The following is a 27839-nucleotide window of genomic DNA, read 5'->3' as shown; positions in this document are numbered from 1 at the left end:
TAGCCCACACTATCTAGCAATAGGCAGAAGCCTGCGGGCCCCAAGGCAACAGCAGGTTGAAACAGGCTAGTGGCAGGGAGAATATCAGACCAAAACAGGCTTGTTGGGTGGGCAGGATAGTGAGGCTGCTGGAGAGAAAAGAAACAGCGAATAGCTGAGAGGAGGCTGAGAGAGATAGAGAATCACATACTTCTGTTCAAAAAGATTTCGTTGGAGCTCCAAGAGACAGAAAGGCAGGTGGGTCACCGAGACACAGAACGGCGGAAAAAATCCTTTTATGGGAAGTAGAGGTGTTAAGACGGTGGGTGGAGAGTTGCAGGAACACCATGTCCCTCCCTCCCATTTTCTCTAAGGGTGTTTGTCTCTGAGCTTTTCCTCTCACTTCTCCTCCCCACAGCAAACAGCCAAGCTGGGAAGAAGAGATTGTCTCTGAACTCAGCAGAGTGTGTGGGCACAGGAGACTGATAGCAACCAAGTAAACAGAGTTCACAACTGTGGTAGCTGCAGGAGCAAAGGCTGCTCGGTGACAAGCATGAGCACTGTTCCACAGGTAAGGAAATGGGTCTGCCTTGTTATCTGCTGAGGGACCTTTATTGTACACTTCTCTTTTCCTTCCCCTTTCAAAGCTACACTGCTTATTGCATTGGGGGACCGAGGTAGTTGAGTTTTTGACAGTTTGTATCCAGAAAGGTCTTGTCCAGGTCTTGGAATTAATGATTTGGGATATGGTGTGGTGATTTAAGGGTTCTTGCCCTTCCTGTTAGTCAACCTAATGGCCATTCTGAAAACTGTTTGAAGCACTGACCAACAAGTAATAATAGTAATAGTAAAACTATTAGTAGTAATAATGATAACAACAACAATAATAATTATAAAAATAATAATGACATATTTTATTCTATCTCTGTTTTTTTCAGCAAGGTTTTATAAGAAAATACTTACACAGAAATGTGCTGTTTCCCCCCTACAAATAGTTGTGGATAAGCAAGCCATAGTCTTTGGAATGTGAGAATGACATGGTGAGCCTAATTGCTTCCCATGTACTGTGGTGTCCTTTTTCTGCTTTGATGTCTTATATAAATAGCTAGCAAAGTCTTAATTGCATATTTACAGACAAATTGCACTGAACTGAACTGTTAGTTCAAGGTTGCTAAAAAAGTACTAAACATTCAAGGGCAACAGAGATAAATTAAGTGTTCTGTGTTACTAAATAATACAAACACTGAAATGTGCATGTGTTCTTACACTGAGATCTGTTCAGTGTGGCCGTGGCTGTAACGCAAACAGTCACTTATATTTATCTTGTCTGCATTTTTATAGTTGAAGAATTTGCAGAGATGTTTGTTTTGCATATCCCTTCCCAAATTTTTGTGTGATGAAGATCAAACCATAATCATAATTTTAGTTGCTGGCCATGGTTTTGCTTTACAATTTTAGTACTCCAGGATACAATTCAGCAACCTTTTTGTTTCATGTTTCATGTGAGCAGGTACTCTCTTTAAAACACAGGCTAAAATATTTCTCAAATGGTATTTAACGGGCTCAATTTATGTGCCTAAATAATTTGCTGAAAAAAGATACATTTAAGAAAATGAAGGTTTATGTGATATTGGGGTATTAGTCTGAAAATATGCCATCCATGTGAGTAATGTGATAAACATGATTTGGGTAACAGCCAAAGTCAGTAATTCATGAATAATCTACTGGCTGAAAAACAATACCACTACATTATCTGGTAAATAGTTATGAAAAACAACTTCAGATCTCTCTTCCTTTGATCTCTTTTTAAAAATTTACTTTATTTTCATGAAAGCTAGATGCTTATTTTTCTGTAATAGCACTAAACTGTGAAAATGCAAGGTGAGAAAGAATTAGGCAGAGTAACTTCAACCTCCCTTCAGAATTCAGGAACAGCTCACAAACAGAAAGAAGGAGATGCTCAAGGAAAATCAAATTCTTTAGCTGATTTAGTTGTTTCAAACTGTTCTTGCTTTAGTGATAACAGTATTTGTCATGCTATTCCAAGTCATACTTATGTTTGAGTCAGATGATACACATAGTACATTAATTTAAAGTCATAAATTTTTATAATTTATAGCTATTAGAATTCATCTTTTACTGATTTTACAGCCATTTGTTCTCACTTAGCTATAGTGAAGACATTTAAATTAGAGCATTTGCACATGTTTAAAAATTTGAAAGGACTGGAACTGTAGTGGAAATTGCATTCATCTTTATGCTACTGATTATTCTTCTCACCCATAAGTGAGGCCTATAAGGAAAAACCCTGTCCGAGGTTGAAGTCTTTTTATCCTTTTCCACTGGCTTGTTCAAACCGTTTACTTGTATCTTTTTATGGAGCATGCTGGATGAAGCAACCAGGTCTCAAAACAAACCACAATAAAGTGCTGCTGCTTCCTGTAAGCTATGTAATGTTCCTGTATCCTGTGCCCTGGAAGTGTTGGTATGCCACCTCTGAGTCCATCTAGTTAAATCCACACCTCTGCCTTGGCCAAGAATCACTGGCTTAGGAAGGGCTCTGTATTTTAGTGCCTGTGAACCACTTAATCCATTGTGGCATAAAAGTGAAATTCATTCTAGATCAAGAATCTGACAGGGATTTTGCTCTGGTCAGTATCTAAGAGTACTGAAAAAGCAGGAATTTGTCTAGATTTGTTTAATCTGTTGTCATGGAAAAGACATAAAGGAGGCCTAAATATGACTGCCCTCCTCTTTTTTCTCTGTTTATGTAGGTCCACAATTTCTTTCAAATCCCACTCCAGTTACAGAGGCAAGATTAGAAAGGCATTTATTATGGAAGGTGAAGTGTTTCAAGAACAATTTTTATGCTTATGGTTCACATAACACAGACCATAATCCAGTTTCTCTGTAGAGGTCTACAACCAATTTCCACTCCCCTGTCATTTTTTTGTGCTATGTTATTATTTTGGGCATGCTGCTCTCAGCCAGGTACTTCTCTAGTTGTTTCACAATGGAGATTTGAGGGGGGCAGTGCTGTTTCTCTTAGAGATTTTTGAAACTCCGTTATTTGATGCATTTTGCATTTCAAAATAAACATCATCCATAGGCCCGAAACAGGCCATTAACCAAAAATTCATAAGAAATTCAACAGACAGTCTTGAAATACCAGTTTCTTGTAAGTATCTCCACAGTCATGCCGTTTGTGACTCAAAAGAGAGAAACAGATGTCTTCTGATAACATGAAGCCAAATAATTGCAAAATTGTTACTATTTCATTGTAGGAATAGGCCAGATTTTCTATGTTAAAAACAAGAAGGTTATTGCAGCAGAGAAGTCAGGAGAACTGTGAATGTAAATCATTTACTATTTCCTAAATGGTGAAAGATGAAGGCTTGCATGCCAAAGAAGAGTTTTCCTATTTCCTTTATCAGCTAAAATGTTTTCTTTCACTCATTTCCCTGCCATACTGTTGGGACACTTACTCTCTTACTCCAGGAGTAAAACAAGTGTTTTGCTACAGGGACTTATGAAAGGAATTTGGATTTCCTCCTTTGTAATTTGTACATTGTACTTTGCCAGTATGATCATGTTCCATATCTAGCAACTTCTAATGTCACTTGTATGTACTTGCTCTACATTTGGTTATTCTGTATCTTTCCTGAAGAAGTCAGGAGAATAGGATTTAAAAGGAGAAAAGCATTAGGCACTCAACTCTTGTTAGTAATTTTCAGGAGCTGAGTAAGCCTTTGAGAGGCTTTTATTCAAGATTGGATAAAATTCGCATTTGAAAGATTATAAAATTATGAGGTCTGTTTTTCTATTGCTTATTTTTGTTTTCCCTTCCATTAATGTTTTTGTGCTGAAGTCATAAATAGTATATTAGTCTAGATGATTAACAGCAGACTCATTCATTTCATTAATGTTCCCTTAGGTGAAGGGGCAAGTACTGTGACATACTTACATTCTTGTAAGATTTTGCTCCATTTCTTGTGATTTTTGTCAAGATCCATGTTTCCTGGTTTTGTGGCAAAGAACATAGATCCCGAGAGTGGTGACAAATGCAGTTTAGCTGCTGCATGTAAGGGAGCAGCAAAGGCAGAAGAGAGGTGACATCTGAAACCTGAGAGTCATGACAAGGCAGGCAAGAAGCAATGACTTAAAAAGCAAGGGGTGCACCCCTCAGTATGGGCATGAGGGGTGTAAGGTGGGGCTGGTGACAGTGCTCAGGTCAACCAAGAGTGTAGATTGCCAGGCAAGTCCCTTGTGAGGAGACAGGTCCAAGGGCAAACCTGCAGAATGAAGTCTGTAGGTGATGGTTAGGATCCAGATTGATGGGATGCCTGTCCAGACAAAGGCATGGCTGCCATTGCAGCAGAGCTCAGATGGAGACTGCACAGGAGAGCTGCAGACGGCCAAGTGAAGAAGTGGACATATGCACTAAGGCTGCTTCTTGCCTTTCCTCAAAGACTTCCAAGGCCTGATAAGGTTCCTCAAACAGATTTCTTTTATCAAAAAATCAGGATACAACAGGTAGCTAAACTTGAGCCTGTGGGGACAGTACAGGCCAGGCCCTGACAGTGACATATAGGACTCTCCCAATAGCACTTCCATCAGCTTTCACAGCTGTGATATTTTCTCCTTTGCTACAGCTGAGGTTTTCCATTATCTTCTGGCTTTTTTCCCTCTTCTGCCTCCCTTTTATCACTGTATGCTCCTATACAGTCTTTCACTTTTCATTTTTTTTTCAGTTCTTTCCCTTTCCTTTTATATCACCAGAATGCATTCCGGTGTCTGTTCTTGCATAAACTGCTGTTCTCCAGTCTTATGTACATCAAAGTATGCAGAAGGACAGAAAAGGTCATATTATCTAACTATATCCAGGTAGATGTTAGGGGTGTATCTTATGATAGTCATCTAGCTTCCTTTGCAGCCAACAGAGAAAAGGACAAATAACTCTGGACAATGCTTCAGCTAATCCTAAAACAGATATCTAAAACAGAAGGTGTACTCATTAGGTCCCTAGCCTGTTCCACAGACAAAAAAGACACATCTAGATTATGAAGAAAACTAAATTTAAGTCACATAAAACCTGTCTCTATATAAGATCTTCCCAGCAATTTAGCTTACTTCAATTTATAGAATAGAACAAATCTTTTCTCTCACTTGAATTGGACTAGAGGGCTTCGGATGCAGTACTTTATTTCTTGAGGAGAGATCTGAAATAGTGCTCAGATTGCCATACTCTGGCAGAATAAAAAACCACCAGTCCTAGCTATCCTATTATTAGCTTTATAGACTCAAAAAGGCTTTGATACCTTCAGGAAGTATATGCAAGGTGATTCCATAAACCAGAATGAACATGGAGGGACAACTCTCCTCATAGAAAGCTGGATTTTCAATGAGTAATTCATAAAACTGTGCAGCAGTTATAGCTTGAATAAACAGGGAAATGAAGAAAGTGAGAAAGCCCATGGGAGTATAGGCACGTAGATGACTTGGATAACTATTGGTATTCCAGCACTAGTCCTGTGAATGATTTTCTAGTAGATTAGGTGGGAGATGGAGTATGTTATTAGTGCTAACCTTAATATGAATTTTTCTTTCTTGATTTTTTTCTGTCTCTTCAGACCTGTGACCAGGAGCTGAGAACAGGTGCAAAGAAAGAACGATGCCTTCAGGGGAAAAGCCTACTTCTGTGTGTGCTTCTTCTCAGTACTCTCCTTGGCTTTACATTGCTTATCACCTACCTCGTGATGACTTGTGCTCTAGGTATAATATGAGATATCCTTTTCCATTCTTCCTCATCCACCCCATTTTTAAGATCCCTTTATCTCTTACTTGCCTCCACTGTGTTTTGCGCTTAACATCAGTATTAAGAACCAGACTTTCAGAATCTCCAGGAATCATAGAACCTTTTGTCAAACATTTTTCTACCTCTTCCTTGAGTGACAGTGGGAAGAGATCCTCCACATTTGTCCTCCTCTGCCTGCTATTTAATATGCCTGAGCCCAGTTTTGAGGGAGAACGGCATTATATTCTATTGCGCCTCATCCATCTGTTCTGCTCTCTCTGTAGTCAAGAAACTGAACTGAATCTGAGACTTGGAGCTTCTCTTTTGCCTTTCTATCTCACTTAAGTCTAGTCCTCGTTTCCTAGCACAGATCAGTGCAGTCATAGAGTAAAAGCAAAAGTCAGAGTTTCTTGCTAATGGAGAAGCTGTGAGTATAGACCAGAAACATTAATTTTCCTTCCAAATTTGCTAAAGAACTATCTGCAGAATGGTCTATGTGAATATCTCTGAATATAGAAAGCTCAATACAGAAGGTGCATTTATATTGGTGGATACAGACATTCCCTGCCCCAAAATAAGCACTGTTGAGACTTTACCTAGCTTTTTTCTTTAGCTCTTGTTATATGTTAGAGACTGCAGAGACCAAGGAAAATCTGTTTAGATCTAGTCCTTTTCTACTCTGCCTGCCGTCTTCCATGTCAACTTTGAAACCATAGTATGGGAAGGCTTACCTTGATTTACAGGTGGATTATTTCAATAAATAATTGATCTGATCTGATGTTGATATAAGACACTAAACTAAAATGACAATGTAGTCCTGGCAATTTGAAGCAGTTTAGAAAAAGAAAATTATAGATCAAAGCAAGATATTCTAGAAATATTCTTGTCCTCTTTTGACAAATGTCATGCTGAAAAATGTTTCCCATGCTTGAAAAAAACCATGTTTTAATCTTATCTCATTTCTTTCTCTGTGCTATGTCCTTCTCTTGCATCATGTATTGACACCATCATTTGCTTCTTGTTTATCATGTGGTCAAATTTGGCTGATTCAGAGGAAAGACATTGAGAAGGCAGAATAATCCCACCTGTGGCTGCCTAGATAGTACAAACAGAGGACAATCTTTCTGGGATGTCAAAGAGAGAACACACTTCCTCCACATTCAGCAATACCTTACAAAGAAAGCAACACTGCATGCAAAGGAGCTTGTACCAAAAATACATCTTTTGGGGTAAATGCCCCCTAAAAGATTTTTGTTTGGAGTTGTTCTCACTCTCTGCTGTTACTTCTCAGTTCTCTCTTATTTACTTCCTCTTCAGGATCCTGTGATGCTGAGTCAGATCCTGCTCTGTTGGAACGACTTCTGAATTCTAGGAATGATACTGTTAACCCCTGTGAGAACTTCTACAAATATGCCTGTGGCAGATGGGAAGGCAAACAGTCAAGTAGAACCAGAGAAGAATCACTAAATGTATTTGATGTGTTGTTGGAAGAAAACCTGTTGATCCTGAAAAGGCTTTTAGGTAGGGTCAGATGATTGGTGTGTTACCTTCGGCATCTGCCTCGGTCAGGTCTGACAATAGTAGTGACTGAGAGCACAATCATTCCTAACAGGGACTGAGTCCCCTCTCTTCGTTCTTCTATCATTACAGGTACAGATTTGTTTTTTGAGCATGTCATGTTACAGTAGCTGCATTTTAAACATTTTAGTTCCTCTTGCCAAGTGTAACAGATGAAAGTCATGCTTTAAATTCTGACAGCAACCCAAACCATTTTCCTGTTACTTTGTCAAAGTAGGCCATTGTTGCTGAGCTAGTCTGAATGTGCATTCTGGTGATGTGTCCTGTCTCCATGGGGGACTGAAGCCTAGATATGCACCAACTTCCTGTTGTGCTCCTGTTTCCATGCAAAAACCCTGACATATTTGGCCTCAGGAAGAGTCATGGTGCTAGAAGGTCCCTTGCTTTGGGTCACTGTGGGAAATGGGGATGTATTTGTTAAAATGTTCTGGATCAAAGTACAGTATTTTCTTAAAACTGTTCTGTGCTCTAATACTGTCCCAACTTCTTTTTAAATTGCTTTTTAAAATTTTAAATCTACTTTTTTCTTTAGAAAGTCCACAGTTTGGGATAAGAGGCTCAGCCAAGGAGAAAGCAATACGATTTTATCGTTCCTGCATGGATACTGAACGAATAGAATCCCAAGGAGCTCAGCCATTGAAGGACCTCCTAAATGAGGTGAATGTTTGTGCTGTTTCCTCTCCCTCAGGAAGAGAATTCCTGCAGGGAGAAGGAAAGTGGGCAGGTGTGGTCATGTAGTCCTGCATGATGTAACTTTCATAGAATCTGACCCTAGTCATGGTTCACAGCACAACTTCCAAGTGATAAATCTTCTAGCTTTAAATGCTGTTTTAAGAACTGATTTTCTGACATTGGGTACCTGAATCTCTCCTCATAAGCTTATATATTACTGAAGAATGGTAAAAAAACCCAAATCTACAGAGAGGGGTCATGTTTAATCTCAGAAGTTTGGTTCAGTAGGATCTGACTCACAGATTGGGGAGCATCTTGCAAATGGGTGAAATTTTTGTGTCTAAAATGAGATGATCATTCAGTACTCAAGGCTGCCAGGAGAGCTTGTTTAAAGGAGAAAATCCTTCTCTTTCCATTCTGGGAGAGTCCTCTTGGTGCCAGGAAGGGCTGGACATCTTCCTTCCAGCAAAGAGCATTTATGCCCTGTGTCAAAAGAGGATGCAGAACCTTCCAGCAAAAGGAACAGTGACTACAGGCCCTGTGAATCTGCTTGTCAGGGAGTTGGGACCTGTAATCACTGATCCCTGTTTGTCCTTCGGGATGGCTTCAGAAAAATGAGACCTATTTCCTGTCTCCTGCTTATCCAGCATTTTTTCCGGCACACCTTACTCTGTTGCTAATTACAATTCCTTTTCCTTGTCATTTTGCGGTTCATTGCTTTGCTTAGGGGAAAGTGTCAGATCATTTTAAAGCCAACAGGGTACGTAGAACACTTCACGAGTTTCCCCTGGTGCTTTTTGCTCTGTTGCTTCTCAGTTATCAAAATGACTGAGCTTATAGGTGTAAAAGAAAAAAAAATTGTAGGTATAGATCCAACCAGTTTTTCTCACTTGCAGCATTTCTGTCTTTTTCTAGGTTGGTGGATGGCATAACACAGGTGTGGGGGAAACAAAAGATTTTAATGAAACTCTTCAGATTCTCATGAGCAGATACAGCACCTTTCCATTTTTTAGAGTTCATGTGGGACCTACTCCTTTTGACCCCAAGACCAATATTATTCAGGTGAGTGTGCTAAAGAAAGAGCATTATCAAGGAAGCACTGCGAATAAAAAGTCAGACCAAGATTTGCTCAAGTTAAGCCTGTGTCCTTCTCTGAAGAACTGAGCAAACATTTTCTGAAAGTAAAAGCAAGTTAATAGCATTTCAAATTCCATGATACAGAAAATACCAAAATATCCTCACATTTGCATTTCTGAAAATAATAAGTTTTTTCTTTACTCCTTTTTGCAGATTGACCATCCTGAGTTTGATATTCCACTTGAGAGTGAATTCAAAGAGAAAAATTATCTTGAGGTAACATATCAGAGGCTGAAGAAAGGTAAAAATAGCTATTTGATGTAGGGATCTCCTTGAATTGCCTCCTGGTTCAGAGTGGTCTGTTTCCATGGGTTACGGTCAGTGACCTCTGAAAATGCCTCCAGAAAGAATTCTTTAAAAAACTCCACTTTTCCAAAGGATAGATTGTAAAATGTAACCCATTTTAGCTGCCAGGTTTAAAACTTCTAATTTAGAATGTTTTAATTACAATTTTAATTTCTATTTGTTAAGTAGTCTGAACCTGGGCTTCCTTTTAGGTTTTGCCTAGAATTAGTGTTTTTTTAAAAATGTTTTTGTCCAAAATAAGGCTTTAAAAATTTTGTGTATTGCAGGGAGGGATAGCTATCATTTTCCAGCTTATTTTGAAGTGTTTGAACATATTTTGGGGGAACAAGTTCTGCGACCTTGGGACATTGTAACAAAATGAATTTGTCATTTCTGAACTTCATAAAAGCTGAGTTATGTCAGTTTCTCAATCTGAGCCTTTCAGAAAATTCCTCACAAAAACTCCTGAGCCATCATAACCATTCATCTGAAACTTTTTGAAAATAGAAACAAGAAGTTGACATTTTCTGTCCATTAAAATACTGGCTCATTATATCATTGAATTTCTCTCCTCTGATTCCAGAGATGGCAGGCCTACATCTCTAAAGTTATTCTAGTATTTGAAGTAATTGTGAACTGTGAGAAAAAGAATCATTGGGGAATTCACTCTCTTCACTGAGAGAGGAGCTGTACTTGGCAAAGCGTATTCCACATGAACAATTACATAAGGATGTTGCAGCAAGAAGGCAGTTTTAGGGAGGGGGTGGGTCTGCAGTAGTTTTGAAAGACTGAAGTTTATAAGGTCAAGATGGATGGGTGGGTGGATGGATGGATGGTTGGATGGATGGATGGATGGATGGAATGACTAATTTTTGGTCATGTATCTTCCATTGAAGATATGCTCTGTATTGCAGGTTCTCCGTGTGTATCTTTCGTATTTGAAGAAATTGGGGGTCCTACTTGGAAGGACAGAGGATGGTCCCCCTGACTCCTTTTCCCTGACCTTGTCCTTCATCTCTAACCTCCAGCGATTTGTCACTCCACTGCAGAAAAGACAGCAGAGGGGGATGCTGTTCTTTCAAACCACCATTAGGGAGCTACAGGTATCTGTGCCTTAAAGCTTGAGCAACACAGTTACATGTGACTTTCATGACTTCATTCTGAAGATCCAGATCAAAAGAGATATGAGATGCTGTGTTTAAATGCCATTGTCTTGCAAATTACACTTGGAGCCTGCTGAGCTTTAAATAACCCAGTGACTTATGGTCTTTTATGGACAGAGTTTTTTCAGGCCCACAACTCCCCCCTCCCCAGTGCTAATTCCCTTGAAAAAAGTCAGTTCTCCTCTTCAAGATGCACATTATAAAAACAATTTAACTTGTGGAAAGCATCTCTTAACATTGGGAAGACTATCCTATTATTTCTTATGAGACAGTTTAGATTCATAGTTCTAATGTAAGCTTTGCTTACTTGCAGGAAAAGGCACCTGCTATTGACTGGTTGGCATGTCTCAAGGCTGTCTTCCATCCTGCACCAATGAACCTCTCTCAGCCAATTGCAGTGCATGACATGGATTATTTAAGCAACATGTCACAGCTCATCGAGAAATGGCACAAGGGAAGGTAGGAGTCAATATCTATGGTTGCAGTTGTTCATGCCCCAAGAAATATTTTCTTCAAACACCATAAGTTTAATAGATTAGAGGCTGCTGTGTTAAAGGCTGCTCAATCCAGTAGTCTAACAATTGCAAGACTGCTGTGGCTTTATATCCACAGGTTTGGCCAGTGCTATGGTTTAGTATATATTCCCAATACGTTTGCATATGCATGCACCACGTATGGACACACATCTAAAATAATATATTTATGTGTCACACAGAGAGGGAACACAGTGTCTTGACTGGCACCCATCCACCCATAGCACTCATACCAACATCAACACAGACTGATTCTATTCCTCAGTTCTAGCTGATTGGGATTGGTCAGTACTAGTGAAATATGTGTGTTCGCACATATGATGTGGCTCACTCCAGGAGCTGGTCTTGGATATTTATTTCTTCTGTCGAGAAGCTGGCCAGGATTTCCTGGTGTTCACTTGGATATATCACATGAATATATGATCCCCTGAGTCTTGCAGCCCTACTTTTGTTGCTGGTACTCTGGTGTCTTCCTGTTACAAGCACACCTATACTATCAGGTCTCTTCAGTAGCTGCTCTCAACCACTAGTATTCCCAATAGCCAGCTCTTAGACTGCTGGTCTCTCCAGAAGCTAGCTGGATCTAAAGTCCCTCCAGTAGTCAACTCTCAGACTTGTCATCTCTCCAGAATTCAGTTCCATCTTCACACACACTGAGTAGAATGTTAGTTAACGATAGCATTTAATAAGTTAGGAGGACAAATCCTGGTTACCATGTGCAGGGCTCAGTCAGGCAGACACCCTGGCAAGCCCAAGTTTACACTCAACTATTCCCTCTTATCGGCTTTCCTCCCCATTTTCCTACATATATTCTCCCAGTCCACTATGGTCCTTCCCTTTCCCTGCCTTTGGTCCTTCCCGTAAACATGCTATCATAAATCTTACATAATCCCACAGACTTCTCATAATATTCTATATGTTTCACCCAGTCCTAAAAAGTATCCTTCTCCAACTTTCCCATAAAGAATCCTGTGCCCCAGCAGGGAGTTACCACTTAAGTCTCCACAGTGTTTTGGGGAGTTTCTGTATTCAACTCATGTCAATTACCGCTTTTTGATAGCCCCAGGTGTATTCCATTCAGAGTTCTTTGTTGGCATTGTTCAGGTTCCTAGGATTTCTCTGCCTCAATTTACTGCTCTGGCACTTACCTCGCTTCTGTGTTTATGGTTACCAGCCTTCAATCTTCTTTCTACAGGGTCCTTCACATTTATATGATTGTTTGTCTGGTTGGGAATCTCTCTCCAGCCCTTGACAGTCAATTCCAAGATGCACGCCTGGAGCTGTATAAGATCCTTTATGGAAAAATGGGGTCTAGAATGGTGAGTGAGCCTTTTATCAGTTTCTTCAGCCTCCCCAACAGCTGTACACTTTAGCTCATGCCTTCTGAATGTTCTCTTGATACTTTCGATGGATGGGGTTTCTTAGCTCTGGGGAGAAAAACTACTCTCCCATGGTCATTAAGAGCTTCTTTTTTCTCGAAAGAAATGTGTGAGTAGATATGACCCTCAGAAGTTTAGAGAGCTGAGTGTACTGTACCATGGAGTAGGGAAAAACATATAGATGGTGACCTTTCTTCTATGGCTTTTTCTCTGCTAATATACAAATCTGCATCTTGAGGGAAAGTAAGTGGAGTAAATCATAAGGAAATAAATGTTTTACTAGAAATTTTTACTGTGGTAGCTTAAATAGAACTTATTCAGTGCTGTCAATTTTAGACAGTGCTACTGTCCACACATCTACATATAATTTTACTGATTTCCTAGTTCTTTGTCCTCATTCTCACATGTCTCTACTTCTATGTTCCTACAGATCCCAGCTGAGCGCTGGAGGAAGTGCTTGACTGATACCAGCTCTTTCTTTGAGCCGGTTCTAGGGAAGATGATTGTGCAAGAAATTTTCCCTGAGCAGACCAAGAAATTTGTAGGTATTCATCATCTTAACCCCTAAACAGAGTTCAGCTTCACCTCTTTCTTTTTTTGACATACCACCTTAAGACCACATTAAGGCAGCAAAATCATCTGTAGGTTTCCTACCTCTTGTTCCTCTGCTTATGCACTTCCCTTCCTTTTTTGGGAATATGTCAGAACAAGACATTGGTGTCATTTTAGAATAGTCAGTGCTAAATACCAGCTATTATCTTTGTCTCAACTGTTAGAAAAGTTGTTTGTGCAGCACCAATAGCTGCATACAAATGCATGCAATCTCTGTATAACAGTATTAACAGTATTCATCACCAATGTGATATATCTCAATAAGATTTTCAGTTGCAAAGACACTAAGCAATCATATGAAAACATTCTGAGTAGATCCATGGTAAAAAGAATACTTGCCTGCAGTGTGGAAAAGATTTCCTGTTTTTTTCATCCTGTGATGGTCAGAGTTCCTTTTTTTTTTTTTTTGAGGAAACTTAGTGTAGCGTCTGGTTTAGCAGAGTTTGAAGTCTATAAGGTGGCAAGAATAAATAACACCAAGAAAATCTAATTGGAAAACCAAGACTTCATGTAGGGAAGCATATATTTTAATGAATAAAGCATAATTTCAAGAAGGGTTGACTCAGATTGCCATAATTTTGGAAAGGGAGACACCTGCAAGAAATATTTGTGGATACTGAATTTTCATTTTGCTCAAGAGGTGAGGCAATTATTCAATATCAAATGAGAAGGAATTGTCTCCCTCATGGTTACTGTGAGAGGCCAGATGAAAAGGTGTGTGGGAGAGAATGGTGAGCCCTGTGAGAAAAAACTGGATGCCAGATAACTTTAGGCTAAATCTCTGTAGAAAATGAAATCTCTTTCATCACACACACACAAAAAAAAAAAAAAAAAAGGAATTTTCCCCCAGTTATTCTGTGATTGAATTGCTAGAACATGGGAAGATGGTAGCTAAGAGTGAGCAATGTTTTTGTTCAATTGTGACCATGCCTTCTTTTCTCCATGGCAGGCTGAGCAGATGTTCTCTGTGATCCAAGATGCCCTCTGTGACCGCCTGGATCAGGTGGAGTGGATGGATGAACAGACTCGCCAAAACGCTAAAGCCTTGGTGCGTGCAGAAGGCAGAAATTACTGAGGCCTTCCTTTCCCTGAAGCCTCTGGAGAAGGAATGGGAGACCTACACCTTTATGTATTGCTACTTGCTACAGGCACACAGTCTAAAATAGATGTCTTATTGATACTAAAAACTGAAGGTGGTTTTATAAGTGCCAGCATGCAGAGGTACATAAGCTGATAGAGTAGCTCCATTTATTGTCTGTCCATGAATACTCTGAATAATTTTTTTGAGATATAATTAAATTTTATACATCTAGTAAGGTTAAAAGCTAAAAAGCTGAATGGCAGAAGACAATACGAAGAAAAAGAATAGAACAACATTAGGCCTTAGGTTGTAGAGTTGAGAAAGCAGAGCAGCAGGACAAGAGTCTTCTTGAAACAAAGTAGCTGTCCTTTTGAAGGGCTGACTCACAGATCATGCTTACATTGGTTAGAAATAGCTTTTAAAGGACTTTAAAAGGACTCCTATTGATCAAGTTTCTTTGTGTTTGTTTGTTATTATTTTAGGTGTCGAAACTACAAGTGGAGATTGGTTATCCAGCTCACATACTCCAGACTGACAAAGTGAACCTGGAATACCAGAAAGTGAGCTATATAATGTAAACATGCCTGCCTCGTTATTGGCAGTTTACCTGTATCAACTGCTGTCTTGTCTGCTTACAAAAGAGACTATGACCTCTGGAGTGCATTTCCTATAGTTCATTTTTTGGGAACATATGGGACCACAGGACAGTTATCTGTTGCTTCTATATTGTTCCCTATACTGTTTCCTATTTAGACCTACTGGCCTGATAAAAGTAATTTTTAACCTGTTTGTATATATATATTTGTATATATATATTTGGCCTTCAGATAACATTCCTGTCATATCTTAACTTGGTTTTTAGAAATGGGAGAGAAAAAAACTACAAGTATCCCATTGGTTTATCTTCTGATTAACCCTTTTTTGATCCATGGGACTTTTCTTTTTCTCATTTTTTCTTTTTCTCAATTGTTCAATTCATTCCTCACTTATGCCCTATGACAGTCACATCCCCTGTCTCTTCCCTCAGCTGGAGATAAATGAAGACACTTTTTTCCTCAATGTGGTGGCTTGCTTGAAAGTACTGCGGGAAAATTCCTACCTGAAGCTCCTTCAGCATAACCCACAGAAAAAGTAAGTCAGACAGTGATCTGGAAAGTATAACAAAATCACATACTCATGAACCAGCTGAGGTTGGAAGGAACCTGTGGAGATCACCTAGTCCAATCCTCCTGCTCAAAGCAGGATTAGTTAGAGCAGGTCACCCAGAGCTGTGATAACTGTATGTCTATAATCTCTCTTTTACTGTGCAAGAGGAGGAAGGGCAGGTGGGAGCCAGTGGGCAGAACTGGTTTCAATACCTCTGAAAGTGGTTTCACCAGTTCTGAATGTTGCTGCAAGTCTGCATTGCTGCATCCTGCCTTAAAGAAACCTTGAATCTGGCAGGCTGTCCTTCATTGAGCCTAAGCAGTGCTACCTAAGTACCCATCATTGTGAAGAGAGCACCAGACCTCTGAAAAAAAACCCACTTTTTTGACCATGCACCCTTAATTGAGGGGGATAGCTGATTCTCCTGGACTTCTTAACAAAGCCAACAGCAATGCACCGTGATGACAGGAATGCTGGTGGAGTCACCTCAAAGGCAGGACATAGGATGCTTCAGAAGGAAGGCAGCACTGACAGACAGGCTTAGGGCCTTACATCTCCTGCAGAGTATTCTATGCACGCCTTCACAGGAGGTTGCTAATCCTAATTTACTTGATAGGGAAATTGTGAGGGAGAATGTCTATGAAAACGAAGCTATTAGTTCTGACCATCTGTAAACAATGAAGATTTATTTCAAACACCTGAAACTCTAGAGAATGTGAATTTCATCATTTGCTGGTGCTGTGTGAACAGTTGAGCTTTTTTGCAAGCTCAGTGAATGAAAGGATCAAAGTGTGATATAAGGAGTTAGTACATTCTCTAATTTCTCTTTTTATTTTGCTTCTAGCTGGCATGTGCACCCCTGGAGCGTGCATTCATACTATTCAATAAGCCACCACATGGTGGTCTTTCCAGCTGGAATGTTCCGCAGTCCTTTTTTCCACATGGAGTTTCCCAGGTATGGAGGGGCTGCAGAGGTGCAAGCTGAATGTAGTCCCTGGGCTGCACCATGCTTCCAGGAGGAGTCTTAGCAGGCGGTCTGTCCTTAATTTCTTTTTCTCACCGCATCCCAGAAAGACACAGGAAAGGGGGGAAGCCCAGCTTTTTCTAAAGCCAGGTGGATACTGCTTGATGCATTCTGAGAGAGAGAGAGTGATCATTGACTCTGCTAAAGCAAAATCAGAATCTAGGTGAAACTGAACTAACGCAAAGAGCAAAGAGGCAAAGAGGCAGAAGTCACGTGCAGGTTAACTGTAAAGAAGACATTCCACCTTTGCCTCTCATTTTCTAAATTCCAAGGATTCCTGAAATCTAACCCAGAGAAAATAGGAGCCTCACAGAGCAACTTCTTGTCAGAAATCTTTTTCAAATGTATCACAGTTCTTCTCTCTTTTTTTTAAAGAAACCATTTCTACTAAGCAAATAGACTTTTAACTCTGAGTCTTCCCATGCAATAACAACACTTCTCGAGACCAAACTCCTCTGGTTCTGTTCTTTCGTCATATGGAACAGATCTCTTAAGCAATATTTTTTCTGATAATAAAAGCACTCCAAACAGTTGACTGTAAACATATAATTCTATGTCCTTTTTGCCTGTAGTAGATAGATACTTGTCCTAGTACCATGGTACTGAAAAATAAGCTTACATTGTGGCAAGAGGCTAAAGTTCAAAAGAAACATGTTTCAGTTAAAACGAATTATTTTCTCAATGGTGATCTTCTAGTGCTTGCAGTATTTAATAATTAATTATACTATAAAGAAAAGGACATCTCAAAAGAATAGTAGAAAAGAAATAGTTGAAAAGAAATTTCTTTTTCCAGTGGCATGGGCTGTCGCTGTATTCTTTCTCAGTGAAAAAGAATCTATGCCTTATTATTCTTTTTGTATTCAGTGTTAGCAAAGTACATTTTTCTCACTGTCACCTCAGTTGAGTAGACTGATAAGTAAAACTTTATCAGCTTTTGGTGAGTTGGTACAATAGCAATTTCTCAAATGGTGCTCTAGAGTTTAAACTTTACTGGCAAAAGCCAATTCATGTGACTGTGAGGATAATTTCTAAAATAAGATCTCAGCAAAGCAGTACAATTGTTATAGAATCATAAAAAGGTTTGGGATGGAAGGAACCTTTAAAGATTGTCTAATTCCACCCCCCTGCCATGGGCAGGGACACCTTCCACTAGACCAGGTTGCTCAGAGCTCCATCTAGCCTAGCCCTAAACACTTCCAAGCAAGGGGCATCCACAGCTTCTCTGGGTAAAATTTATAAATTATCAGCTATAGAGCTCCTACTGAGTTCCCAGTGATGGAATAATGATCTAGTGCAAAACTTTCATGCTTCAGCAGTGTTAGTACATGTGAAGAAAGAATGAGTCCATAATTTCATATAATGGAAATGCATTTTGGCTGTTCTCTACCTTGTGATAGAGTATTGGTAAATTCATTGCATAGAACTATAGAAATTCCATTAGGAGGTTTCTAGGACAGCCACTTGCTTGTAGCAAGATTGCCAATGCTAGACCAAAGTAACTGTAGTCAAAACATCATGATACTAATTTGCCTAGCCAGTTTTATGTATCCTATCTCACTTGACAAAAGTTGCAGGACTGCTTTTCCAAACATCCTGCTTTTGTATAGTTACCATTGTAGCTGCTGTTTGTGCAGCAGTTCAGACAGTAGAGGTTCAATAAGGACATATATCAACAACAACAATAGCTGTCATTACAGCTAATAAAGACAGAATCTCAATCATAGACTCTTCATCGTTATGATGGCCTATTAGCCCACAGTAAAATTTTAAGCATAGGTAGGATAATTTGCACTTGTATTTGCACTTCTGCATGCCTGAGTGACAATACATAGGAAGTGTTTCTGTGTGGTGCTAGAGTAGAACACTCCTGTGAAGCACACAGTTGTGCTCGATAAAGAATGCTCCTCTGCCCTCTTTTTCTCTCCAAAAGCACTCTTTTCATCTTTATTTTTCAGTGCTGTGAATTTTGGAGCCATCGGGGTCTTCATGGCACATGAAATTCTTCACTCATTCTATGGTTATGGTGGGTACTGGCTGTGGTGTCTTCATTTACTCTTTTAGGTCCCACTGGTACTTCCCCTTAAAGGATCTGAAATCCTAGTCCTTACATCAATATATACATATATTATTAAGGTAGATGAATTTAAGGAAAATATGTTTCATTCCATGCTGGCTACTAGGAATAATCAGTGAGTAGTATGAGGAATGCAGGTGAATGCCATAAATAGCTTTACTTCTATGACTTTTTTTCCCCCACAGTGTTGCCTGAGGGCTGTCCTGCATGCAACAGGAGTGCACTACAAAGCTCTATAGACTGCTTGGTTGAGCAGTATGAAAGCTACAGCTTTAATGTCAATGGCACCTTCACACTGTTGGAGAATACAGCTGACACTGGAGGGCTCGCTGTTGCTTACCAGGTATTGTGATTTCCTTCTGCAATCTCACAGTCTGACAACGTAACACACAAGATTGCCCTGCTGCTCCTCTCTCCCACATCCTGCTCCAGTTCCAGATTTCTTGCACATCTGTGCCAGTGGAGCATGAGCCCAGCATGTCCTCCGTTAGTCCAGAGAGAGGTTCCTCACAAAGCTTTGCTCATTGTCTCAATATGTCCATTCAAGACAACTTGTCCCCTTCACACCTTTACTTCCCTGCTTATATCAAGCATACAAACGCATGCTATTGTATATATGCTTATGTTATTTTTGAGGAAATAAGCTGAGACATGAAACAGAATTTTGTGTGATGGTGAAATGACTCCATAACAATGTTTTCAGCAGTACTTCGGGAGTTTAACTGCTGAGGGGGGTGTGAGATACCTAGATCTAAAATAGTACTTGTTACATTCTTTCATGAAGAACATTGGGAGGCAGAAAGTCTTTAATTTATAGTCAAATATTTGTGATTTTTTTTGAAAATCATTTTCATTCTCTCATAGTATAATTAACACATCCTATGACAATGTGTGTATTAGTATCTGTGTAGTAGCATCTGAAATGGTAAGGAAAGTAATTATGTTGTATTCTCCCACTTTAGATTTATTAAGGGCATGGCCAGCAGCAGAGAGCCTCAGAATGAGGAGAGAGATACAAACTTGCTAATTTATTAAATATGTATTGGATTGATAGATTTCATTGACAGAAGACATGAGCTTGTCATACTGTCTAAGGAAGATTTATAAGTATCCATTTTATCTCTCCACAGGCCTATAAGAATTGGCTGAAAAAGCACAAAGAAGAGGATTTACCTAAGATTGGACTTTCACACGATCAACTTTTCTACCTCAGTTTTGCTCATGTAATGAATTCTAGTCATGTGTCTTTTTCACTCTCCATTTCTTCCACACCCTTACAGTTTGTCTTTCTCAATATTCAATCACTTTCCCCTCTCTTCACAGAACTGAGAATAACCAATGATTCTGTGAGATCCAGAATCTTATTTAGAAGCTAAAAATCATATTTACAAAGTTAACAAAAGGCCTGTCTGCAAATATATGTTTTACAAAGCACTGAAATCCACCAAAATTAAGTTGTAGCAGACAGCTGTGTCAGGGAAAGCAGGCTTCATTGCCAGCCTCTGAGTACTTTTTTGCTGTTGTGAGCAGTCTTTCACATGGAAAGTGAAATTTAACTGTAAAAGTCCTGTTTCTGTCCCTCTCTTCCTTCATTCACTTCTCTGTCATGGTACATAGCTGGATGTCACGTCACTCTGATTGACTGATAGTGAAAAAAAATGTTTCAAATGTTATTTAGAGACAAAGAACTAGAAGTACATGCACCCATAGTTTGCTGTTTCTGTGGGAAGCTGCAGTAAATTGTGCAGCTGTGCAGAGCTGTGCTGCCAGGTTCCTCATGATAGATGGTGGGATTTCTGTGCTCAAAAAATCACATCCTTATAAGTCACTGTAATTGTGTGAAGGGAGAAATTTTGTGTGTTTATTAAGTCAGAGCAGTGCATGAAAAAAACAGCTTATTGTGTCTTTTAAAGTCTAAATAGCAGCTGCGTCATTTGTTGATAAAAAATGACTGAAATCCTGAGAATGAAGACTTGGATTGCTAGTTTAATGCCGGTAAAGCCATATAATCCTCCCCAAGTCTCTAGAGTAGTAATAGGATTGTGTGGAAGTGCACTCCTTTGTTGATGAGTTCACTTGAGAAGCTGAACCTAGGCACTGAGACATCTTTAGCACTTTTTTAGATAGAGTCCAAGGTTGCATGAGTCTAGCCAGGGTGTCCTAAATTTTCTGTGTTCTGGACTGTGCAGTATAGAAAAATTGTCAGAGAGTGAAATGGGGACAGAGAGGTTTAAGGAAAGGGAAAACAATCCAAAAAAAATCTTGTTGTCAGCCGTGTATGCACATTTCCTTGTTTTCTCCAGTGCCCTCTGACAGGTGCAGAGGCATGAGGAGCCCTAAGTCTTGCTCACATGAGGACTTTCAGCCAAACAGACTTTTCTATTTTGCTTCCCTTCAGGCAATGTGTGGACACCAGGATCCAGAGAAGCTCCAGTCTTCCCTGAACACAGATCCACATAGTCCCTTGCCACTTCGTGTCTCTGGGCCTGTCAGCAATAGCCAGGACTTTTCCAAGAGCTTCCAGTGTCCCAGTGGAGCCCCAATGAACCCAGACAACAAATGCCGCATCTGGTAGCTTGCATGGAAGGGGAGGAAGAGAGATGTGATCCCAGGGAGAGGAAGGCCTGACACATGAAAATATGACCATCTTCTCAGGGCCTCTATGGGGACATGGTGCTCTTATTCACTCCTTGGCCTTCCTTTTGTTGTTATCCTTTCCTCAGCATTTGATGGCAGGGAAATTCTTAAACTGATCTCACAAGGAAGGGATCTCCTCCAAGGCTCTCAGTGCTCTGTCCCAGATGTGTGACAAGTCCCAGGGCAGCAAGGTGACTGGCCAGTTTCTAGTAGGCAACAGCTTGTGAGGAGTTGTGAACAGAAAGACTGCAACATTAGTAGTCGCTCTGTTTAGTGCATTTACCAGTCTGCTCCAGCAGCCCCACAGTCCTGTAGAAAGGGCAAGTCAATAAATAGGAGCTGTAAGACTTGTTCATATCTTACAATAGCTCTTGGGGAAATCCTATGGGTTACTGTGCAAATCAGATGTAACAAGAGAGGGAAGAGTCCTCTCTTCTTTTGCTAATAAATGGAGACAGGTGCTAGGAAAGACTCAGTGGCTACAACTTGTAGGCTGAAAGGTAAGTGACTTAATAATGAAGTTTACTGGAGGCCTTCTCTGCTCTGTTTTTGTTTCATCAGCAAAACTCAGACATAAGAGGAAAGAGGAAGGCTCCCCCATTAATGGGAAGGTAATTGGGGAGCCAAGAACAGATGATCTTTCTTTTCCCACAAGATCCTCTTTTTTAAAGTGTCTAGGGTTGAGGATAATGTAGAGGATGCAGTATGGGAGAGTCACAAAGGTTTCTAAAAGTTTCTGAAGGTTGAACAAGTAGAATTCCAAGAGCCTCTCTGCATCCTGAACCTGGTTCTCTTCCTACATTTGTAAATATTTACCATCCAAGCAGAGGCATAGAGTTGATGCAGGGTTTTACTTTCTGCTTGAAATTGAATTTTAGGTATTAATTTGCTTTAGAGCAAAAACAGAGTAAGAAACAACATGATTTGGGGTAGCAGAAGTGCCTAAAGTACATTCTTAAGAGCAATGTAATTACATCTATTTCAGGGTCTCATAATTAGAAAATTTATACCAATGTTCTAAACTTTACTGATGTTAATAAGTATACAAAATACTTATACCTTTTGCATACTCTTCAAACTGTTCTTGTTTATGGGAACATTTTCATTTTACTTATTATGTTGGCTGCCAGGGATTGTTTGTGGAATAGATGATGGCAAGGGGAAACATCCCTTATCAATGTATGCATTTTACAAATAACTGTGTTAATCCTTTTCAAGTACTGACAGATACAGCAAAATGTTTCCCAAGAATGGACTGTTCAGAGATTTTGTTTTCATTAACTAACAAAAATAGTAATAAAGTGTTTGCTTCTGAAAAAAAACCAAAACTTTGATTGCAAATTCTTTATCATCAGGCCTCTATCTTTTTTCTGTATTTGTATTGTTCACAACTTGTCTGATGCTCTTAGTTAAACTTCACAAGTAATAAAAATAATTTATTTACCATCATAAAAATAACAAAAGTAGGCTTGTACTTATCATTACCAGTTAAACAGTGTATACTCTTCCTTCCCTTCACTCATTCAATTATTTTCTCCTAGCAGCATGGCCAGACAGGTTTTTTTTTAAGGTGCTAATAGCAAATAACATTGCACAACACTAAGTGTATAATATAGACATTATATCAGTGTTCTGAGTCTACTTGGCTTCTGTCTTTATTGTGTTTAAAAAAAGTAAAGGTACTGAAAATATGCATTTTGAGGAGTATATCTTTTCGTGTATCTATCTTGTTAGGTGTATGGGGAGGTACAGTTCCCTGGAATATGCTTTATTTTTTCTTGTTCTTTCTATATATGTTATGGATTTAATAATATTCTGTTTAAAAGACAGGGTCACTGGCGAAATTGGTGAGTTGAATGAATTCTTATTATTAGCTATGATGTTTTTACACAAAGAACATATGGCAAGCGCAAGAAGGGAAGGCTGGCTTAGAAAAAATTACTGATAATTTATTATTTTTTTGTTTGTTTGTTTGCATCTCAAGAAACAAGAAAGAAGAAAGGAAAAAGCACTTTCAGTATGTGCACAGGGTCCTTGCCCTTGTCTTCAGTGTTCTGGGAGATGGTTGGTGAAGAAAAGCTGTATTTTCCAGAAGGTGATCATGAAACACAGGTAGATGTTCAAGTTGTCATCATTCATGATCACAGAAATCATTCCAGGCTCTAGCTAATGCATAAAAAAACCCAAAAAACAATCCTGAGGAGAAGAGCCAGATCCAAGAGCAGATCCTTCACCGCTGAATTGTTCAGTATATCTGAGCCCTCCGGCTCCACCATATCGATCACTTCCATTCCTTCCCCTGTTGATGAGGCCACAAATGACTCCTCCATATCCCCCCAGGCTGTAAATGAGGGGAAAAGGGAACAACATAAGCTTTCTTCTTGTTCATTTCTTTCATACTTGAAGGCTTTTTACCTCTGAGTCCCTCCTATTTTATTCTCCTTGCTTTCTAAACTTTCAAATTCTCTTCACCTTCACTGTATGTCCATTTCCTCCTTCATCCCAAGCAGCTTTTCATTTGTACCTCTTTCCTCTCTCTGTTTCTTTTGTTCTTTTCTTGTTTCTGTGATTCTGACTTTGAAATATTTTCTTTTAGTAATCATTTTTTCCTCACTCCACTTTGCATCTCATGTTTTTCTCCTTTCCTGTATTTTCCATTACCAAAGTTACCCCAGATACATTCTTTTCTTTTCATGGCCATGACTGTACAAGTGGGCTGTAGTAGCCCTTAAAAGCCTTGACTAGAGCCTTTACCTGAATTCCATGGGTCCCAGAGCTGCATGTAAGCTCTGGTCTGGGTCTCAGATCTCTATTTGTGTTCTGCTGCAAATATACTTATCTCCAGCTCCATTTCTATCACAGCTGTGCCTGCACCCTGCTGTTGTGGCTCCTGAGCTGCAAACTGACCTCCTGGTTTGGCCTTGAATGTGCCTTGTCACTACAGACTTGCTTGGTAGTCATGGCACTGTGTCTGACTTTATTTCTTTTCATCATTTCACCCCGGTCTCCAGGCGTGTCCCGGACCTTTCCCTTCTGATCTCGGTAGGGTATGAGGGGACAGCTGAGACAGGAGGCTGCAGTCAGGGCTGTGGGTGATCTAAGAGACCTTTACAGCTATGACTGCCCCGAACTTGTGTGTCCCTCACGTCCCTGTCTCATGTGACAGTAGGGTTGGGCCATTGCTGGACCGTGTCTGACCCTGGTCACCACCACCTGCTTTGGTCCTCACACTGACTGGCATTCCTCCTTGAACTAGAACTTGTCTCAACATTATCGACCTCCCTGGTGACCTCTTATCTGACCCTGGCTGCCATCCCCAGGCCTGTCCTGTTTAGGCCCGTGGGATTGCCTTGCTATCCCACTCCTTTGCAGGCTCCCTGTTCCTTAGGGATCATCTCACCTCCACTTCCCCTTGACATATATCCTGTTGTTCGTCCTCTGATCTTCCTTTTACAAAAAGAATTTTATTTTCTTCTGTGTCCACCCCTAATCTCATTTCCTGCCCTTAGCTACTCTCCAAGCCCCTTATTTCTCATCCTCTCTCTTCAGCCCATCCTCTCACCTGCTGTTGGGCTGCTTTCCTCTTCCTGTTCATTCTCAGCGGTACGAATCATGCTCTGACTTTTCACTGGTACTGAGCAGTAAGCGGCCGGGAAGAAACTCATCAGATAAATGCCAAACCCCAGGAAAATTATCAGAGTGGCATTCACCCCCATCCTGCTTTGCTGTCTAGCACAAGACTCTTTTCAGGTTATGGGGTCTGGACATAACTACCACCAGGGTCTTGTTTGGGGCACATTGTGACATCATGACACCATCTGACACACAAAGGTGTTCTATGTTAGGCAGAAACAATGTGGGCTTTCACCCTGTGTAGCTAAGAAGACTCTAAAGCAAGGAAAGAGTGTGAAAGCTTTTGGGAATAATTGAAAAAAAGTATGTCTCTGCTGAAAGGTAAAAAAGAGTATGGGGGGATAGAATCATAACAATAGGACACTACTCAATGTGAAAAAATCACACTTAGTCCTGAATATTTCTGTATCTGATAACTAAGTGAAATGGAACAAGAAGTGTTCTATAAAACTGGTAGAAGGGGAGTGGAAAATGTAACAAATTTCCCACTTCAGTGATAAGCAAATATTAGTAATTTGTGCTGTTTGGCTCAAATAGCCTTAGTAAATAGAAATAATTTTTTTTTTAAATCCAGTTCGAATGACAAGCATGTGTTTTAAATGACCTCTAGATGGTGATCTAACAACATCAATGTAGAAACAACTCATCTTGCAAAGCAGCTATTCTATGGAGGAAAAACCCATCTCATGTCTTGTTAACCTTTACCATTGACTTTGCCAGACCAAATTGCTCACTCTAATTAAATCTCTGTCCAGACTGCATTTGAGAACTCTGATGATGACTTCTCACCACATAGCGTAGAAGACAATTTTCTAGTTATTTTCAAACTCACGTTTAAACCCAACTATTATTTGCTATATCAAATTTCTTTCATACTCCTGAAATTTACATACAGATTTATGTTAAGATCCCTTGGACTCTACTTTAATTTTGTTTAATTTTGTGTTGATTTTCATTTGTGTTGGTTTTGTTTGGAGGGTGTTTTTGGTGGTCTCAGGGGATGGTTGTAATTTCTTGTTTGTGGGGTTTTTCCCCCTTTTCTACAATTAGCAATAATCCTTTCATTCAAGCTCTTCACATTTATTTTCTAGATGCCCAAAAGCCAGGTTGGGGGATCAGCTCATCAAATCAAGATAAAAATTAGCCTGGGGGCCTATGATGGTTACTACAGACTTAAGCACATGCAAGGATTTTATATATGTATATATATATATATATATATATATATATATATATATTCTGATTTATAGGCATTAAGATTTCTACACCAGGTCTTAGATCAGCTTCAGCTTGCTCTCCAAGAAATTCAGCGATCTTTTTTCCTGCTTGTCTTGAGAAGATTTTACATTCAGCGCAGGAAGTGCTCATTAGAAATTTACTTCAAGAGGTTAGAAGAAAAAATTTTCAGAAGAACCCATCGAGTGTAATTGTTGTATGTTACATTCAACAAATAAATAATGTGTTTGGCTGTAAAACTTCTGCTCTACTGGCTCCTAATGAATGGTGTAATAATACCCAGTCCAATACACTGGGTGTCAGTAGGGATGTACTCTAACACAGGAGTAGGACAGAAGCTTCAACAGATCTGCATCAGAAAGGGTAAGAGGGAGTGGGACTGGAACGTGGAATTTTCAGTCCTGCAGAGCAATTAGTAGAGCAACTTCAAGGGGCATATTCCCTACAGAGATCTCTGCAGCTGAAGTAATCTGTACCCAAATCAGCATAAGATTGTATTTCAAAGGTGTTCTGCATTCCTCACAGGGAGTGTGGGATACTTTCAAGTCCTCGCCTGCACCTCTGAAATTCTTTATTTCACTGAAGTAGGTAAGTAAATAGATGCTAGATGTGAAAACTCTTACTATGAGTGAGGTCATGATGACATATTCATTCTGGCATAAGCTCACACTCTGCCTCAGGAAGGGCTCCTGCCACTGGATGCTTGCTCCTACATCTTTTCCTTTGCTGACACTAGCGCTGGTGTGGCGCAGTTAATGGGGTGCATTAGGTGACAAAACCATTTTAAACACAGGTTTTATTAGATCACTTTTCTATTGGGTGAGTTTTCGATGCAGTTAACTGTGCAGTCACACAAATGCTACTCTGCAGTGAGCCAGCAGAAACAAAGGATTGGGGTGGGACAGAGGAAGGCTGGACTGCCCTTTACTGAGTGATGGACACTCCAAATTCAAAAGAAGCCATGGCCTTGAAAAGAAACAGTGACTACGCAATCCTTGCTCAAGTACAAAGAGTTCTGACTCCTGTTTTGTTTTGTTTGTGGTTATGTATGTTCCCTAGCAAAGTATATACAATTAAAATAGGAAAAGGGTGAAATGCAAAATAAGAAGATTTAAGCTTTAAAAAGAAAGATTTAAACTTAAAAAAAAAGATTTAAGCACTACTCTTTTAACAGCACTCCATGCCTGACGAGGTCTTAAAATCAAACTGCAAAAAAAATTTTTAAAAGAAAAATAAATACGGAAAACCAGACTGTCTGCCTAATGTTTTTTTTTCTCAGTGTGGCTGACAGTAATAGAATATTTATCTGACCATCTCAGACCTTGTATACATATTTCTCTGGCTGTTCTCTGTTTTGCATGTGTGAATGCAAGTATGTGTGAAAATTTCAATTTGTATGCATCTTGCTTGATAGAGAAAAAAAGGTTGAAAGAATTAAATTAATAATTACTTTTTTCCCCCTGCTTCATCTCTGTTCCCAGAATTAAATCATCCTTTGCCACCATTGCCACCCCATTGACCGTACTTCACTTTAAAAATCTATCCTCAATAAACTGTTTTGTTTTAAATGTTGTTGGATATTGGGCCTAAGTTGGATGTATTTAAAACTGGTTTTTTCCTTTGGGTGTCCTGGCCTGCACATTAGTGGGCTAACCTCACTTCTTACTTCTGAAGAGGAATGACCCCCATTCCAAAACCTCACTTCACATGGCCTGGTCCTTCCCTGGAATCCTCATGGTCCTTTCTGTTCATTGTCACACTGGCTGCAGGAGAAGACAGGTTCCTGCCTCATGCTGTGCTTTTCTAGCCAGACCAAGAGATACGGGCTCATTTCCGTAGGCAGGGGAGTGGATTTTAGCTTAGTCCGAAGGACTGT

At 39.7% G+C, this 27839-nt stretch overlaps 1 protein-coding gene across 1 annotated transcript; it reads left to right on the top strand.

Moving 5' to 3' along the window:
• Positions 1 to 456: 456 nt before the first annotated feature.
• KEL (Kell metallo-endopeptidase (Kell blood group)) lies at positions 457 to 22245 on the top strand. The gene is made up of 18 exons (XM_084226478.1): positions 457 to 550; positions 5610 to 5751; positions 7091 to 7294; positions 7884 to 8008; positions 8939 to 9085; positions 9314 to 9376; positions 10360 to 10548; positions 10922 to 11067; positions 12337 to 12460; positions 12951 to 13061; positions 14082 to 14180; positions 14696 to 14773; positions 15241 to 15344; positions 16204 to 16314; positions 18339 to 18406; positions 18643 to 18800; positions 19588 to 19680; positions 20856 to 22245. Exons 1-18 carry the CDS (start codon positions 533 to 535, stop codon positions 21030 to 21032), a joined length of 2157 nt encoding a protein of 718 aa, XP_084082604.1. The 5' UTR covers positions 457 to 532; the 3' UTR covers positions 21033 to 22245.
• Positions 22246 to 27839: the final 5594 nt, after the last annotated feature.

This window comes from Fringilla coelebs (genome assembly GCF_963513975.1).
Source record: "Fringilla coelebs genome assembly, chromosome: 2".
NCBI classification, from domain to species: domain Eukaryota; kingdom Metazoa; phylum Chordata; class Aves; order Passeriformes; family Fringillidae; genus Fringilla; species Fringilla coelebs.
Note: the sequence above shows the minus strand (reverse complement) of the source record. Positions and strands in the feature narration are given on the sequence as shown.

Coding starts and splice junctions, on each gene's coding strand:
- KEL (XM_084226478.1), top strand. Junction 9,377..10,359: donor AAGAGAAAAATTATCTTGAG/GTAACATATCAG, acceptor TCTGTATTGCAG/GTTCTCCGTGTGTATCTTTC. Junction 15,345..16,203: donor CAGCATAACCCACAGAAAAA/GTAAGTCAGACA, acceptor TTTTGCTTCTAG/CTGGCATGTGCACCCCTGGA.